Raw genomic sequence first — 16,602 nt, forward strand, 5'->3', positions numbered from 1 at the left:
AGAGAAAGGTTTCATTCACAGTTCATTCCATTTATACGACGATCCGACACTAGATAATAAAATACTCGAGATTATTCGACGCACGAAGAACCACTTGCAACCACTTTTAGACAGGAAATGCGTCGAGTGATGGTCTACAGGCGACTGAAATCTTCGACCGGTATACACCAAACCACCACCATATGCGTGTGCACGTCCGTCGTGCCGCGTTCGTAGGCCTATACAATCCCTGGTATTAAAATATTCACGGAAATCGTCCTTCCTGTATACTAGAATTTTTATTTTACGATATTAGCCCACCGTTGCTTCCAACCAGGAACCGTCACTTGTTGATCAATATAATCACGTGTATTACGCACACATGTTTCTTCGTGATCTTCTTCTTTTTTTGTTTCACAAAATTACAAAACAAACATTACATAATTTTCATAAATAATAATAAACGTTCGAGAAAAGGTAGAAAAAATTCCATATACTCAAATCACTCAACTACGTAAAAGAAAACGATCACGATCCTCACAATTCATTTCTTCTTCGATCGTTTCTCGAATAGAAACCGTACAAGAGTTCAAATTTCTCCTTAAAAACATCAATTCGAACGCGACATTGGTTCGAGGAATCACGAGAAATGCAAAAGGCCACTCCCGAAAACAAGAAAATCGGTCGAAACCACTCTGGCCCAGAAGGAAGCGCATTGAACGACGAGCCGCAGCCGACTGAAGGCTCCGACAGCCACACAAATCCAGTCTCACGTGTGTCCCACGTGCACTCGTGTGTGTACACGTGCAAGATGTGCTTGTGTGCCCGTGTGCACCTCGTGAACTCTTCCGAGAACAGATTTCGAGGGTCGCTTCAGGTATAAACCGGCATGAGGGGTTGCTCGTTCTCCCACCTTTTGCACGCTGCCTTTTTTTTCTCCCTCTCGTCCTCTCCTTTCGCTTCGTGCCACCCTCATTCCCTCTGTCCTCTTCTCTCGATTACGGAGGGCAGGTTGTGGGCGGATAAGAAAAAGAGAGAGAGAGAGAGAGAGAGAAAAAGAGAAGAGCGGCCTAAGAAGAGCCGTCGGTCTCCACAAAAGGTACCATTTATCCATTGTAGTGACAGTGGTCCATTCTCGTTCTCCTTTTAATCGGAGGAATTTTTCTCTACTCTCTTTCCCATCGTGGACGCATACACCACCTCCTACAAATTTGACACGGTGCACAAATCGACTCTTTGAGCATTCTGTTAATCTCCGTTGTCGTGCTTCTGTGTCCTCTGTGCGCTTCTTTCTTTTTTTTCCTTTCTATCTTCTTTTTCAACCCTTTCATGACTCCACGAAACCGGTAGTACACCGCAATCTTCCTGTGTTTCCGGAGTTTCAAAGAAATCGTGTCGATCCGCGATGGATCCGTTTTTCGCTCTTTGCGAGTTTAAAAGAGTTCCAAAAAGACGATAGTTTTCTCTCTTTCTCTGTTTCTTCATTGCAAATATCGTTGAAATCGTGATATATATACTATTATATATAAGTAATAAATTATATAACAAATGAAATAAAATAATTATTGAATTGAGAAGGTGGTTATACATTATAAAATTTTTTCTTGTTTTTTAAAATTCGTTCATTATTAAAATAATGAAATGATAAAAAGAAAAATGGAAGAATGAAAATATAGAAATAATAAAAGTATATCTCGAATTATTTTACTCTTTTCATTTATTAAAAAGTACTTCCCATTTATCTCTCGTAATATTATTCCAATTGTGCAAGATATGCATTAACATTTTCGAAGAAGGTTCCATGAATATTTGTAAAAATATCGTTAGAGGTTGAAAACGAGGAGTCACGTCCCCGGTATTATTACTTTTCACGATGTTCCTACCGGTTTGTCGGCAATCTCTTCTGTCATTTCTTCCATTTTGTTACTTTTATGTAGCTAGACACGTGGCACGAACACACGATAACTCTCCTTTTTATCGGTCTACGTTCAAATCTAGTACACGTGGGTGGCACGTACTCAACTTTTGTGAATGCTACGTAGGAGTTTCGATCTCTTCTGGCACTGGTTTCACCAGAAAACCGATCATTAATTCATCGATCATACTATAAGTTTCTCCTCGATCCTTTTGACTTTTCCAAAATAATTTAACTCTATCTAAATTGTAACATATTGCTTGTTCTTTTTTCTAGAATAAATTTTTTAATGGTTTGTTATAAAATTATCATCATATAATTGGAAATTGATATGAAAATTTGTTTGTATCCTTTTTTTTTAAAGGAATTGCAAAAGTCAAGAGAAATGTTAATACAGAAAAAAATGTGTTGTCTTTTTATATGATTAATAGAGAGAAAAAAGTTTTCCATGTTCGTGAAAGATGAGAGTAAGTTTCTTTTGTTAATGGACAGCAAAGCCATGGAATAAAGTCAAAGAATATTAAGATGTAATATTCTTTCTTAAACGATCTTAAAAGACATCACAGGTATTCTTTCTCGTGTTCCCGTTGAATATTACGAATTTAAAATGCAAATTTAAATAATTCTTAAATAAAAGTATCTTTAGAAACGCATATAAATTTGAATTTTTTAAATTAAAATTCCGTCTATTTAAATATTTAGTTTGGAAATTAAATTTAAACTAAAAAATGTAAATTCTACTTTCTGGTGAAATCAAATCTGAAAAAATCAAACTCGAAAATATTGACTTTTACAATTAAAGAACGAAATTTAGTCCAAAGTTAAAGGAAAAAAAAAAATTTAATTAAATCTCGCCACGAAATGATGTTTCTTCTCTTTCGGATTTATCCCGTTATCTCTTGGAATCTAGAATTTTAAATACAAAACGAGTGAATACAAACGAATGCGAGTGAAGTTCAGTTCGTGGTGTTAAACGGAGCGCAAGTGGAAGCGAAGTGACTTGGCCAAGTCATGAATGAAGAACTTACCGTTCTCCAAAACTTCAAATTAGAATAATACCCAACTGCGACTCATTGTTGGGAGGGGGGATTCCAAGTTGTGAGAACTTTCGAAGCGAAGAAAATTAACGTTCCACTAAATTGTTATCGCTTCGATAAAACTATGACCCGTTTCCACTATTCAAGACTTTCTAATTGAACTAATAACAAAGAAATATTTTAAAGAAAATATTTTTCTTACAAATTTTAACGGACGGAAAGAAAATTAACACGATGTTATTAGTTTCTAAGTAAAATACTTGTCCAAAATATTCCAATTATCAAATTCAATTGAATCACTATTATTTCGTATATCGATTTAATCTCGAAGATTAGTAATAGAGAATTATTTAAATAAAAAATGAAACGATATCAAATATTTATATTTGAGTTTCGTATAAGAATAAAAAGAATCTTTGAAAGAAAATTCAAAAAAAAAAAAAAAAAAAAAAAAGATTAATTGAATTCCCTTCCAATCGATCATTACTAGCAGACAAAATGAAAAAGTATCTATTATTTCGGTCGATTTGCCTGAGAGAGTCACTCGTGAAATATTAACAGGGCTTGTTTTGGAATGAAACAGACCGGAAGCAAATGTACGCTTCCGTGAAAACTAAAGAGGATGTCGCGAGAGATTTTCTATTCAACTGGTAATTAGAGCAACGACTGGATGAATGTTCGTCCAGGTACAAAGTCGATGGAACCTAGCAGGGTCATTCGAAGTAACATCTTTATTCTTGCCTCGGCAAACAACCCCGACTGCGAGACACACCGAGGGGATCAAGAGGTCACGATGGAAGGTTGGAAAGCAAGAGACGAGCCACTTCAAACGAACCTGGATCAATCCATCACCTTTGATCTATACTTCGCTCTTCGATCAGCTGTTTTTTTTTTTTTTAAACTATTTTTACCTTTCCATGATATCGATAACACAGCAAAGTGGAAATTGCTGTTCATTCAGTTTTGATTTATATGTTAGATTCTTTTTCTTTGTAAAAAGTAATAAATAATTAATAATACGTATTTGTAATTCCTTTCTTTTATGGAAAGATAAAAATAAATCGTTAGAATTGTGCTTATTTGTAATTATCAAGTAACCAAGAAGTTGTGTGATCTCTTTTATGATATACATAGATAAAAAACTTGATCTATAGACAACTATGAATTATATGTTTCTATATCTAAAATTATATATTTCTTGGATAATATTTATTATCCAAATGTATATGTTATACATCGATGATTAAAATCAAATAAACATTGTGAAAATAATTTATATAATTACATTTTTATGTGAACAGAAATTAATATTAATCTTCTAACATCTTCTTTTCCAACCACAAAAAGAACGACAAAACTATCTTGGTTACCTAATAATAATGACCGTCTTTTGAAAAGCGACACTCGATTCTTTTACCTAGTTTTTATAAGGTCACTCTCGCATTGTTCTCTTAATTTTCAGTCAAGTATCTCTACTTGTTTGCTCCCGAGATTTATAATAGTAATTTACACTGAGTTCATTCATTATATCGCATTATGTTACCAAGATTATATTACGTTACGTGGAAATTGTTGGCTAGCTTCTCAAACGAGTCCTTATTAAAAATATATAAATTCACTGTTTATTGTATTTACAACCGAGGAAGCCAACTATTCTGTAAAGTTTCTCCAATATTTGCAGATACAATATTTTTCGTCCAAGGCAAACATTAACTTCCTAAAATAGGGAAATCTCCCTATTTGAGCCTACCAGGCATGAAACGGACAGGTTTCATACCTTATCTGCCGCACACCAGCTGTACACGCGAGACAAGGTGACAGAAAATGAAATGAAAGCGCGCCCAGCAGAATTTTGAAATACTACCTAGTTCGAGTGAAATATTACAATTTACGTTTCTATTTTTTCCACTGATGGACGACTAAATTTTGAAAAAGCTATATATTTTTAGAAGAATATCACGAAAGATAATAAATCATTCCAAAGAGAAAGGGATAATCCTAGATAATTTCTAAAGATCACAATTTCTAAAGATCATTCTAACATTCGAACACCTTACAAACATCTTATTAATACTATATCTTCAAAGATATAATATAGAAGATAAAAACGACAATAGAAGATACAGCAAATATTCTAAAAAAAAAAAAAAAAGAAGAAATAATCCTAAATATATCGACCCGAAACTTATATAAAACCCGAAAACTTGCCAACGATAAACTACATCTCGAAAGGATCGCGTAGAGACTATAAGTACGAGAATGAAAATTCGAGAGACTATCATTCGACACGACCCAAGGCTCGCCGATAAAATTCAGTCGGGGGAATAGCCCCCCCAGGATATCGAACGGATTATAAAAACCGATTTCAAAAATAACCACTCACCTTTCCACATCACGATCCAAAAGCGCAGGCGTGCTCGACGCTTTGATACGCCTCTGCGCCTTGCTCAGCCCAGGAATCCGTCTCCTATCCTTTCCAGAATACGCGTTCGAACGTTGATCGTGTAGCGGCTGAAACATAATCGAAATCGAATTTTACACATTTTGCCGACGCATAATTGCGCGTTGCATCCCTCCCCCTCCCCCTCTCTTTCTTTCTCTCTTGGCCTACCAAAGACACGTAGATGCCAAATATAACCCTTGTGATAACCTCCCGCGCGTTGGAAAGTTGGTCGGACGTCGATCTATTCCCATGATTCGACACGCACGAGCGCTCCCGATCGCTCCTATCTGTATCGAGGCTTATCGAGAGATCACGACTCGAGGGATATTAGACGCCTAACGTGTATTTCGTTTAGTGAATTATTTCGTAAGCCCGATGTTACGCCGATACACTGGCTCACTATGCCTCCCATTCACGTTCCGGCCACGGGATTGTTAAGTTCTTCTTCAGAATGAATAATAGGATGCGATTCATAATGGATCGTATTGTGCGGACGAGATAATGACGTTAAATATACGGAGTACGGGTTCGATCGGCGATCCCCGCTTTGGAATCGTGGTGTAGAAAGTTTTCTTGTATTGGAGATTTTAGATTCGACGTGATCGTGAATCGTATAGATCTCTTAATTTTAATCGTTAATTCTAAAAAATTTGAAATATTTTTTTAAATTAACCATGTGTATCCATCGTGGAAAAAGTGATATAATCGATAGAGAGATTGTAAGCGTTGAAATATAATAAAAAAAACCTGGAATTTTCTAAAATATCTCTATTTTTTTAATTTCGAAATAACTTTAAATTAGTGAAATTGTATATATGTATATATATATTAAAAATATTTATGATATAAATGCAAAGATTTCGAAATATCGAAATATAGAGGAATGAGAATTTCGTGAAATATTATTGACGAAATTTAACGTTGCCAATTGAACATTTAGATCGACAGAGTGTGATAACACACGATAACACACGAATGAAAATTTGCGTGTCGCAACGATTTCGAAGCGATTTCGCGATGGAAATTCGGGAATGAAAGGGGTGAAAATGGCACGGTGCCACAAAGCTTGATTATATCTGTGATCGTCTCCTCGTCGGATATGATGTTTTGCTAATTAACGATCATTTGTATTCGAGACGATATTTTATTCCTTGTTACCTATGTTTCGAATAAAATATTCGAACACGTTACGAACGTGTTACTTAATTATTGCCTCGCGAGATGATAAAAAGAAAATCTAGTTTAGCGTATCGATATCTCGAAACGTTTCGAATACACGATAACGTGTGGGAAGAAAGTTTCTAAAACGTTTAACGATACGGTACATACTCTGCAGATTAAATCCAGATTATAGAATTAAACGTGGAAAACGTGATTTTTATCGCGCTTTCTTTTTTCTATAAATAACACGTAAACTTTGGAATAAATATATAAATTATATTATACGAAATACGTTATATAATGGTTAATACTAAGTAAAATAATAAATATTTAATTAATTTTACCTTTAAAATTATTATGTTAAATGTTTCATTCGAGTAATTTTTTTCGAATGGAAGTTCACCTTTAATATTATCCAATTCTGCAGGATAGCATTGTATGCTGAACCCATGTAGTACATGTACCACAGTGAAATCCATGCAGCTCTTTCTGACGTCTATTTGCTATATATACATACCTACACACAGTACATATAGAAAAGCTGTCGGTCGTGACTGTTCGAGTTCGATTCGGAAGCGATTCACTACAACGAAGGATATACTTTCTACCCTGTTCTCATTCCACATTTTTTTATTAAAAAAAATATATACTTGATAGAAATATATCGACGGGAGAACTTCCATTCTCTTGTATTATCATTGAAAATAATATTACCTTTGCCCATAAAACGACAAAACGTTTCTCACGGGTAAATTTAAATTATTATCCTTTTATCCTTTTATTCGGAACGAACATCGAATATTTTTCGTTTTCTCCGCCTATTCGATTTTTCGACAAAAACGTGGTTTACGCCATTCGGAAAGGTTCTCGCGTTGAACATAATGGAAAAATGAAATAGGGCCGCCCAATCGTTCCCACTTCGTGGAATTACTTAGCAGTTGAGGCGAATATTTCGGGGGTAACGGGACATCGATCGATGTGTATCCACCTTCCGGTTTTCTAAACGAGCTCGGACCACATTTCAGTCCACTCTCGCGTTTCTATACCGAAGAGAGGTCGACAAGTCACTTGACTCGTCGAGAGAACGAGTATTGTTGGCTGCGAAAGAATTCACCCTCACCGAAATATCTCGATGCCATTGTCTCCCACTCTTAATTACAAACAGTCCTTGCTTCCCTTTATTGCCTTTTCCACTCGTGATTCGCTTTTTTCATCATTCGCCTATCACCCTCCACACTTTTCCTTTTTCCGAGAAATTTCGATGTCCAACGAGTTCTCTTCTTATCTCTTCATTCGTACGTACGAATATATCTCATTTACGGAATATATTTGCGAGAGGATAAATTATGTAGGTTGATGAGTTTTTTGTTAATAATTTCTGATATTTTTAGAGAAGGCGAGTACAAAACAGAGGTATACAAGAGAGAGAGAAAGAGAGAGTCCCAGTTCTGAAAATTGCACAGAGGAGAAAAGTCGGTTAATTGGATTGCTAGATGAACCAAGATCGAGCTATTCAGGTCATCGGTGAAGTAGTTCGTCCTAGGTGTAATATTCGAAAAAAAGTTGTCGCTTATAATAAAAAACAAGCCTCGTTTTTGAGGCTAAATGTACTAATAAATAACTAGTAATAATAAACAACTATCTTGACTAAATTTGCATAATAAATTTGCAAGATAGTTGAATAAAATTATACGTAACGTTTTTAAGAAACCACGTACGATTAAAATTCCAAAAGATTCTACTTGACACGACTGTCAATCGTATCAAAATGATTGGAAAATGGAAAAATTTTCCAATTAAGATCACACGTAACACCAAGGATAAACCTTTCAAAATACTATTAAATAGCCAGGTTAAAGAAATATCGGAGAACCAGATAGGTGGGAAAAATGTTTTACAGCGTTGAATATGCATAGACCGTGCAACCGTTCGTGCTAACCTTTAATTAAAACTTTTAATTAAGGTCGACGCGAGAAGTTCGATGCTATCGAACTGCTTTGTGTCAGTACTCGACGTTTCTTCGAACGTGGCTTTCGCGTGTCGAAATAAGAAAAGAGAAAGAAAAGTTCGATCGATTCGTACGATTTCGAATTGAAAGCGATTCGATCGAGCGCGGCAAAGAACGGAATGGCCTCCTCCTCGTGAAAATATTAGCTTTTGTCTCGATACCACGTTCACGAGCGGCCATTCAAATTCAAATTTATATACATTCAAGCTGGCCAATTCGGACACAAAACGATTCCGCCACCCGGAAAATATGTATTGACAGTGTTTGCTTCTGTTGCGGTACGCCACGATTCAAAATCATGGACAGAACTCACTGACCAAAATTTGAATTTACATTCCCTGCCGTTTTGTCAACCCTTTACTTTGGAGAACAATGAATTTTTGATGGAAAAGTTTATCGATGGTGATCGAAAATTGAAATATCCCGAGTTATTTAGAAGATTTTAGGTTAAATTTCATGTGGTCCGAGTTTAAAATTATTTATCAGCAGAACGAATGTCAATTAAAAACATTAATGTATTATATGTAAAGTTTTATATTTTCTCTATATGTAAAGTTTTATATTTTCGAAAAATAAATGATTGACAGTCATTCACTATTTATCCATGGTACAAATTTAGTGCGCTACTTTCGTCGCAATAAATATCAATTAAAGCTGATAAATTGTCACTCTACGATACGATATCAAATATTGACAAATACCTCACAGATTGCGGTTAAATAGGTTCCAAATTATCCATTAATTTCGTATTCTATTTCAATCGAAACAATGCCCCTAATTCATTTCACTTTCGATGTTTGAAACGATGGTCAAATGTCGATTCTGTCTTTCTCTCTCGTCTCTCTCTTTCCGAATAGATCCAATGATCGAAACGGTTGCAATCGGTCGGTCGAAAATCATTCAGCATGTTATATCCGGACTTGACAGAATTTTTGACTCGGTTAATTAACATTGATCCGAAAGAGCATTTGCATGTTCCTGGTGTTAGATTCCTAACATGCCCAGTAAATCGATAATTGGAAGTTACCGAGGTCACCGCCCAATTATTCATTCGTGTACGATTTTGGTGCCATGGAACGATGAATTCTGATCTCTGCTCGATTAGGCATTCGGGTTCAGTTATTCTGTCGGAAGAAATTCTGATTTAACAAGTGTACAAACCAATCAATGCGTGCTTGTTTGTCCATGGAATCGAATTCGATTATCTCTTTGTTCTTTTTTTTCCCCTCTCCTTTTGTTATTTAAAATTTAATAGAAAATGAAAATGTAAAAATAAAACGTTTCTTTTGTGTCCTTAATATCTATTGAATTTAAAATTGAACGTTTAAAAATACGCAAAGGAATATTAACCGACGATTGATTTATGGACTATAAAAATTGTCGGAGATATTTGACGTGGATAGTTTTGCAAGTTCGTTAATTAAACATCAATCGAGAAGAAATCGCGAAATAGCAACGGAAAGGGTAAAGCCGAGAAATTATTTTCAAGGATAGACGTCAGACGTTCGATCAGCTAGACACGCGATTCGTAATTTCCTCCATCGAAGTGAATGATAGAACGGTCGGATGAATAATGGCTGCCGCGTTCGACGTCTCAAACTAAATATACGCGGCATAAATATACGTTGTTTACATACGAGTATAAGAGTTCGAATATTCCCTGTATTCTCGATACCATAATATTATGTTTACTTTTATTAATCCATTCGTATCTATTTCATTACTTTATATTATATTAAACTGTGAATGGAAATTGTTACGAAAAAATTATTATTTTTTTTTCCCCTCTCTATTATTTTTTCAAACGACGAGAAATCTATCGAAGAAAATTAACGAAATTAAAAAATTAATAAAAAAATTAATAAAAATGTTAAAGAGACTATGCGCAATTCAAGTTGCACGTAGATTGCAGAGGAAATATCGTAAAGGGATAAATCTTGTTAAAATCTTTCCATGACCAACTTTTCCTATTCTATTCCGTGCTTAGGAAAAAGCCACGACTCGTCCCAGTTTCTAGAATCATTTCGTATAACAGGATTGGAGCTTTTAGTATATTAGATAACTTAGTCGATGATAAAATCACTTGAATCACGTATCTCTTCAATTATTTTCACTTTTTTAATGCACGCGTATATACGTTTGTGTTGTGCAACAAAATGCCGGTTCTATTAATTAAGAAAAGAGAAAGGAAAAATTCGATATCAAAAGAATCGCAAGACAGCCGACAGAATTTCATTACTCCTTCAATTACAAACCAACGTTAGAATTAGAGCGTGTTAATACATATCGATTGCATTATTGCGTTTGAATATACGTGTGCAGCGTATCGTTGCTTCCTACGACATGCATCATTCACACGGACACAACAGGCATACCTGTTCGTTAACGTTACTGGTAACAATGTCGTGTCGAATCGACTGTATCTATATAACGCTTATGCACGAATCATTGTCAACAAGGGACAAGCATTTAACTGACAATTAAATGGACATCGACATTGTAAACTCGAATTCGCGGATTCTCCCTGATTATCTTAACGATTATCTTAATTTCCCAGAATCACTTTCCTGTTCTACCGCCTATTCCACCTTGCAATTCCACTATCGCATACGCGAAATGTCGATTACTTGGAATTAACAGGAATACGACTCCTCCTCTCAAAGATGATGATAATTTAAACACGAATTTCTTCCAATCCCTTTCCCGGATAAAAGCTTATCCAAATTATCTCTATTCTCTTCCCAACATCCATCTTATCATTCCTCCTAACATCAACCTTTCCCTTAAAACCTTTCAAAGAATACGTCCCAGGAATATTTTAACACTATACAAATGCGTAATTGAATTTTAAAGAAAATGGAGAGACTTGATTTTTATCCCAGCCTCCGGATAAAAAGCTGAAAACCATCGAAACTCCATCCACTTTCCGTTCCAACATCGATTTCCCCAGCGATTAAAAGATATCCGATATGAAAAGCTTTTCGACACGCTTCGATCGTCGCCCAAGGCGCTCGATAATAAAGTCGTATCCACTCCGATCCCTCGATGCTGCGTAATCGTTTCAAATTATCCTCGAGATAGGTGGAAACGGATGGTACACCGTGTCAGATGCTCGGCATTTCAAACAGGAAGTCACGTCACGGGTTTACGATAACGCGTTTAAAATTTGCATCTCCGCGAGGGAATTCCACGATCCCGCGGCACGAATGCGGAATCCAAGATCGTCTCGCGACGATCCACCGCTCGGGAAAAACGGGATCTCGATCCTCTCGAGCTCCCTTCCAAACCGGAAACAAACCGGAAGTGGCCAGCGGGATTCCGAGAAATCTGAGAAGTTCATGGAAAACGCAATGCGATATAATGCCAAGTCGTGGCGCGAATTTTAAAACGCGAATTTCTACAATACGGGACAATACGTCACGTGCCGCTATGATCGATTTCTGAAGCGTTGTTCGGAATGTGACGCGCGCCAAACTTTCGTCCGTGGAAAGGTTAAATTGGTTGGAGGAAAGAAACGAGGAGAGGAGGGTTAGAAGTCGATAAGTTGCGACGTTTTTGAGATAGATACCTCCTTGGAAAAGGGGGAAATATAAGGGAGGGCTTTTTTATAAAAGTGATTTATGGTTGGCCTTTTCTGCCTCTGCGAGATGATAAAAAAAAAGAAAATGTTTTTTTTCTTATGTACGAGATTACGGGACTGGATAAATTAATTTACGATAAAAAATGTAGGTTAGTATGAAATTTCGTTGCCGCGAATGAAATATTTTTATTTCGTACGATTATTATTTACCTTTCTCTGAAATACTTTTTTTTTTCAAATTCAGATTTACACGAATCTTGTCAAAATTCAAAATATCCAATCACTTAATTATTCCGTCTATGATCGTTATATTATCTTCTTTATCTATTTCTCTCTAAGAGTTATTTTTCTCAAATTTAAACTTAATCGAAATTTAACAAATGATCATCAGAATTATTCAAATATTCTATATTCTAATATTATTCAAATATTCAAATATTCTATTTATGACAGGATTATTCCAATTAATCCACGAGATAATTAAGTTATCTCGTGTGTTTGTTTTTAAATATTTAACGCTCCACATCTCCTCGAAAAGTTACACGCTATTTTCATTTCGTATCGTTCAGAAGTTTTAAGAATTAAGGTACATTCCGCTAAGGGGTTGATCCTTTCCAGAAAATGCAGGCAAACGCTTTTAGCTCCGAAAAGCTATGAAACGTTATAAAAGCGGTTCCAGGAACTGTCTTTCTTCCGAGTTTCTTGGATAAACTTAGCAACAGAGGTCTAGCCGTTGGTGATTCAGGTCAGCTTAATTAAACTCTGGGACGTTTTATCCGGGCTAACTGTCGCATTGTTGTAAGTTCGCGGATTTATCCGCGACGATTGTACAGAGAATCGGGAACAGAACAGCTCCTAGTGGTAATTTATCACGTCTGAGCGTGGTATTAATTGGGATCCTTATAACGCTATATGTCGCTAGCATTTCATCGACCCAGAAGAATTTGTAACGCGATAATAATATAGCTGGGGATTTAAAGTTATTTTCCAATTCGCGAATTACGAGAATGTCATTCAGTCGCTAATTTTCATTTTTTCCAATCAACAGATATCAAGATATCTTTTTCTTAGATAACAAATTAATGTAACAGGTGTTATGTTGAAAATAAAAAAAACTGTTAAAATTTCCGAAATGGAAGAAGTACGATTTCTCCCTACGCTAAACTCCCTAGGCTCGTATAATATTATAACGTTATAACGTGAAAGAACGATTCGGGAAATCAGTGATAATTTTCCGGGAAACAGGGGAACGGTAGAAAACGTTTTATCGATCGAGCAACGAGACGATATAAGACGGGTAAAAAGTTCAAGAGAACCGCTCGGAAGTTCTCCTGGGAAAGAAAGTTGCGAGAGGCTGTCGGTGAATCGGCCACGAAACTTATAAAAGAAGTAAGAAAATGTGGCTGATCTTCGAATGTTTAAAACATTTGAAAGCATTCTACCGCCTCTCTCTCTCTCTCTCTCTCTCTCTCTTATTTTTTCTTTCTCCTTTTTCTCTTTTCTTTTTTGAAAACATCGACGAGGGAATGGAAACAGATTGATAACTAGTCGAATATTGACAGTGTCCCAAGAATCGGGATCCTGTAACTGAGCGATCGGGAGTATCATAATTAAAAGAAAAAAAGAAAAAACAATTCAATTTCCGGTAGGGATTGGAATACTCACGGAAACAGGAGCTGTGTGAGGCGTGGCCGCTTCCTGCGTGTGGTGAAGTCGACTGGGACTGGGGCTCGACCTTTGGGAATTCTGCCCACGCTGCCAGGATCCTCCTTTGTTATTGCTGAAATCAAATTAAGTTTTATATACGTAGGAGACATGACAGTTGACAGATGAACAAGTGCTTCGTACGAGAGATCAAAGGTACTGGACGGAAAGGTGACCAGGAACCGCGGCCTCACGGTACAGATTCCACGGTGATTCACGCGGGACCTTTGACACGATCGCTCGCGGCTTTCGCATCGAACGGGTAAAAATTGGAGGCTGAACGAGCGATTAGATCTCTCGATAAATTATCATAGGGCAAGTGTTGTCATCGTGGCAAAGATAGTGGGTAATAAATTACGCCGGTTCGAGGTGATTTACACGTTCGCCTGCCGATAATCGTCCTGCCGATGTATGCCCGACAATGATCTATAACGAGCGGATGATCTATGACCAGGAGGATCAAACCTTGGAGATCCTCTTGCTCGCTGCCGATCGTTGGACGAAATCAACGTATCAAACGTTTGTTGCTCGTTCCATCGGTGAAAATCCTATTTGATTTATAAACTCGTTATCGCCGATGCTTTCTACGAGGATGCTCGTAATGGCCGTTTTTTCTTTCTTCACCGAGTGCATACTCACTTTCGAGAGTTCATAGGAGGCAGTGAATATGTCATACAGTGGATTTATACGTAGCATCTGGAACTACCGCGGGACGCGTTACGAATTTCATTTGACCATTATATATAGATTCTGCTCAACATCGAGACAAAATTACGCTTCGCATCATCGCGTATATACTTAGATAAAACTCAGGAATTAGGAAATTCAGATATTCGAAAGAAATCTCGAATCTTCAAAAAATCTAAAAGTATTAGAAATTCATGTTGCGATAAAAAGTTAAATAATTCGAGGATTGTTACGCATCGAATAGAAATACTAGAAACTTGAGCGTTTCATCCGCATCCGTTAAATTAGAAACTCGCTCGTCACCGATATTGCAACAAACGTCTTCTCGAGCTTCGAAGAAGGAAGGCGCGTCTGCCGTTTCTAACCCGACAGGTTTGATCCGAAACCACTCCCAGTCCACGAGAAGAGATCAGCCGAGAGTCGGCCGGGAACTACGTAGAAAGTAGAATAAATCGATGAACTTCTGTCGCTGACTCGTGATCCTTCAGCGGAGGACGACTCGGCTGTCGATCAACTCGGCGGCGGAGCGTGTGGAAAAAATTCGTTTCGCCATGATGAAAATCACGTCTCTCTCTCTCTTTCTCTCTCTCTCTCTCTCTCTCTCTCTCGACACCCGAGACGCGTGCACAAGCTCCTGCACTTTGCTCGAGCACCGTTGCTCTTTTCTCGAGTCGGTTGTCGACCGACTCTCGTCCATCGAACGGCCCGTATCGCTTATCACGATCGCCGATAATGACGTATTAGATCGGAGTGAAAGCATCGTGGGAATTGATCGGGTAGCGCTCGCGTGCCCTGGACAAGCAGGAAGCGTTCGACAGCCGTAAGTAAGTAAGGTCACGTCAAGGCAATAGGTGGGGCGATTAACGCCATTAATGTCCGACTTTGTAAGCTTTCCCAGAAGAAACGAGCGATGGACGGATTTCACACGGGAAGCTTGTTATCCGTCGGATTTTTTCCCGTCTGATAATTTGTACGTGGGATCGGTTCTCGAAGAGGGGGAGACATGGCGATTTATTTACCACGTTTGAACTTCGACTGCGATTGGCCGGTTCGATGGGATGAAGTTCAATGCTGGACGCTCACAATGCTTCAAGTCTAATATTTGTGTTTCGTTTCTTTTTATATATGATATAAGAGGTAATTATATAGATCTCGTCTTGTAGATTTGAATCTGTTTAAGTTATAGTTTTAATTAAAATCTTCTTGGTGAAGAATGTAGCAAAACACAGCATAGCATCTTTTCAATTCTTTAATTGATTTAATGTTAAGTTTTGTTAAATATTGTCTTAATAAGAGTCTGATTTGTGCTCGAAGTTATAAAATATTCTCCGAATGTTCGAAACTATATTCGACTTGTAACACGCTTGAAAGAAATCCACTTAACATATATATCTCGTCATTAATCCCATATATAATTCGGATAATCTTCAAGTAATATTTGCAAGAAGAGAGACCGAAGAGGATAAGAATTTCTACCTCTCGTTTCGAAAATTGAGACATCGAGACGTCTCTAATGAATCATACGTGTATATATACGCTCTCGGTTGGATATTAGCAAACGTCGCGGCAACTCGCCGCGAGTATTTCACGTATTTCACCGCGCCTTGACTAATCCCGTCGTTATCAAGAGTTTCATAATCATCAGCCACGAGACACGTATTCGCGAACGAGGTCGGAATATTGGCTGGTTTTCGTGTAGAAAGTGGAAGGAACTCGGTCAATATTTCCAAGGCTCGTGTATACGAAACGATTTCAAACGCCATCGCGGAGACAAATCACCGCGGGGTCCTTGGATAAATATCTGCAGGAGACTACTACACGCGTTTGTACTTATAATTATCTCGATTGTTTGCCGCTTCGAAATCGCTAAATCTTCCGGCGACGTGCTTCGGTTTTTCGGTCGAGGAAATGGGATTGGCCAGCTGATATACCCGTTGCAGTTTTTCAACGTCGAAAATTACGTTCTATTTATGAACGTGAAAAATATTTATCCGAGTCCGGTTTTTTTTTTTTTCCTGCAAAACGGAACAAACTGCAATATAATTACAGCATTTGTTTTGCAATAGTCCAATTAATGTAACAATGTCT

General features: G+C 37.2%; 1 protein-coding gene across 4 annotated transcripts in view; it reads right to left on the reverse strand.

Moving 5' to 3' along the window:
* The window catches only part of LOC122721058, a 125,501-nt gene that overhangs the window by 13,550 nt on the left and 95,349 nt on the right, over positions 1-16,602 (reverse strand). For all 4 annotated transcript variants that reach the window (XM_043948278.1, XM_043948276.1, XM_043948277.1 and 1 more), the window contains 2 exons: positions 13,789-13,903; positions 5,315-5,442 (listed from right to left, as the gene is read on the reverse strand). In XM_043948278.1, the coding sequence (XP_043804213.1) occupies positions 5,315-5,442; positions 13,789-13,903 (243 nt within the window). The remainder of the gene's footprint in view (positions 1-5,314; positions 5,443-13,788; positions 13,904-16,602) is intronic.

The sequence above is a fragment of the Apis laboriosa genome, unplaced genomic scaffold (genome assembly GCF_014066325.1).
Source record: "Apis laboriosa isolate Shangri-la unplaced genomic scaffold, ASM1406632v1 scaffold13_cov153, whole genome shotgun sequence".
Lineage (NCBI taxonomy): Eukaryota > Metazoa > Arthropoda > Insecta > Hymenoptera > Apidae > Apis > Apis laboriosa.